Raw genomic sequence first — 2,289 nt, 5'->3', positions numbered from 1 at the left:
CTCACTTTGTAGACCAGGCTGGCCTCAAACTCAGAAATCCGCCTGCCTCTGCCTCCCGAGTGCTGGGATTAAAGGCGTGCGCCACCACGCCCGGCTGAACTCAACCTTTTTTAAAAGCAAATTAACTAACCGTCCAAATGCAGACAAAATATGACAGAGGGAGGAGGGGAACTTAATTAATTTTCAAAAGTATTTTAAAAATATGATTGGGGAAAAAACTATGTTTAAAGATTAAAAAGTAATAGTTAAGAGAAAAACAATACGTATAAACTAATTTTCAATATAGGCATGAAAATCACTCACCTCCATTTCCACAGCAGCGATCCCCTGGTCATAATGACCCATCAGGTTAGGGAAGAACGTCATGTTGTACGCCATTTTCATACATCTGGGAACGGTGATTGGCTCACAGGTGAAAAGGCTGTGACCTCTTACGAGGGGCAGAAGTATGCACGCCAGCAGAAACGGGGACCTTTCCATCTTTCCAGACTCCGATTTTACCACATGGCTTGGATTATTCTTATGCTCCTTTCGGCATCAAGAGATTCTCAAGTCAGAGATAAAATGTACAAATTCCTCATTTCATTCTTTTTACCATTTTGATAGAAGTTGTTTCCTGGAAATGAATTCTGGGGTAACTGCTGTAAAAACAAACCCAAAGTGTGTTATCAGTAACATTCATCACAAAATCAAATCCAAGTCAAATTTCATGCTAGGTAACTGATGCTAGGGGGAAAAAAAATGTGGAAAATTCCATCCTAGCAAGAGACATTTCCACCTGCCCGGGCGCGGATGTATCATTTTGCTAAGGAAGCCTCAATTCTAGGGAACTGCTGATGAAGGTTTATACTGTTTAAAACACCGGGTAAGAGGAGGCATGGCAGATGCAAGTCGGAGCGAAGAAAGGGGTGATGGTGGCTAGAAGAAAGGGGGTCTAGGGGCCCCTTGGCCATCTCGCTATATGGGGAAAATGAGGACAAGTGACCCAGACAGTCCTTCAACTTTAGCTCTCTCTACAATAGCAGTCGTCTGCGGATGCGCCTTTCCTGTTTTCGCAAAGGCGAAAGTCAGTCTGCCGGGGTTGACCGAGGTCCCCTAGGAAGAGTGGGCCTGCGTGGTGACACCTTTTCGATCCTTCTTCACCTCCAGCACCTGCCCCTTCAACGCGCTCACCCCGTGCCCCCTGTACCCCGAATTCCACCGAGCGCAACCCTTCCACGGTCAGCTCCTGGGGACTGCGGGAGGCTCCCCTGAACCCCCGGGGTCCCGCGTCGGGGCACCTGTTCCCGGCCTGCAGCCGAGCAGCCCCGTCCCCGGCCCGCGGGGACCCGGAGTCATTTCCCAGGAGTTGCGTGGGACTCTGAGGCGACGCACCTGCGGCTCCGGTCCCGGCCGCTGCCCGCCCGCCCCGTCGGGCCGGGGACGCCTCACCTCGGGCGGCAGAGGAAGGCGGCTGTCCCTCGGCGTCGCGCGGCCCCGCCACCCCAGACGGCCGGGGCGTGCGTACGGTGGGGGGGACAGCGTCCGGGCCTCGACCGCCTCCGGGGCCGCACGGGGAGCGAGAGCTGGGCGATCCCGCGAGACTGCGCCGCCAGGTCGGGCGGGCAGGTTGGGGCTCGCGGCGGCGGGACCGGCCCTGCGCCCCGCCCAGCCCAGCCAGCCGCGGTGCGGGGGCCGCCGAGCTGTCGCCTCCGCTCGCACCGGGGACCCAGGCGTGCGACCCGGGCCGTGGGGGAAGCGCCCTGTAGCGCACACTTTCCGTTCTGGAAGCGAGGAGTCTTAGCCGCGGGGATCCGCTCTGTAGTGCGGGGTAGCGGAGACCAGAGTTAGCGAGGAACTTCCTGAGTTCTTGGCTGAAAAGCCTATTAACTCGGGGCGTCTGGCCACCACCTTGAAAGGCAGGTGCCAGCTTCGGCCGGTTCTACAGCTTTACTGCTGCAAAAGCCCCAAAGAAAGTTAACTGCTTTAAGTCGGTGTGGTTTTGAGAACCAGCTCTGCCACCATCACTTCAGATAAATTACCTAAAAGGGGCGTGGGAATGCATAAAGCCCTCTCTATGTAGACATGATAAACGGATACAATAATGGTTACTAATTTTTGGGTCCTTTACATTCAATAATGCCTGATCTGTAGGACTCAGGTATGAGGTACAAACGAACTTGTAGAAACGCGTTGGCAAATCCAAAGTTGTTTCTTCTTCTTCTTCTTCTTCTTCTTCTTCTTCTTCTTCTTCTTCTTCTTCTTCTTCTTCTTCTTCTTCTTCTTCTTCTTCTTCTTCTTCTTCTTCTT

The 2,289-nt window shown here is 53.5% G+C and overlaps 1 protein-coding gene across 2 annotated transcripts in view; it reads right to left on the bottom strand.

Annotated features, from left to right (window-relative positions):
• Fzd6 (frizzled class receptor 6) overlaps positions 1 to 1,530 on the bottom strand; it is a 32,029-nt gene extending 30,499 nt beyond the window's left edge. The window contains exons 1-2 of one of the 2 annotated variants that reach the window (XM_021216896.2): positions 1,375 to 1,530; positions 304 to 641 (exon numbers count right to left, since the gene is read on the bottom strand). In XM_021216896.2, coding sequence (XP_021072555.1) covers positions 304 to 480 — 177 coding nt within the window. In that variant the 5' untranslated portion in view covers positions 481 to 641; positions 1,375 to 1,530. The remainder of the gene's footprint in view (positions 1 to 303; positions 642 to 1,374) is intronic. The other variant, XM_029547733.1, reaches the window with a different exon arrangement.
• Between the last annotated feature and the right edge of the window lie 759 nt (positions 1,531 to 2,289).

The sequence above is a fragment of the Mus pahari genome, chromosome 17 (assembly GCF_900095145.1).
Source record: "Mus pahari chromosome 17, PAHARI_EIJ_v1.1, whole genome shotgun sequence".
NCBI lineage: Eukaryota > Metazoa > Chordata > Mammalia > Rodentia > Muridae > Mus > Mus pahari.
Note: the sequence above shows the minus strand (reverse complement) of the source record. Positions and strands in the feature narration are given on the sequence as shown.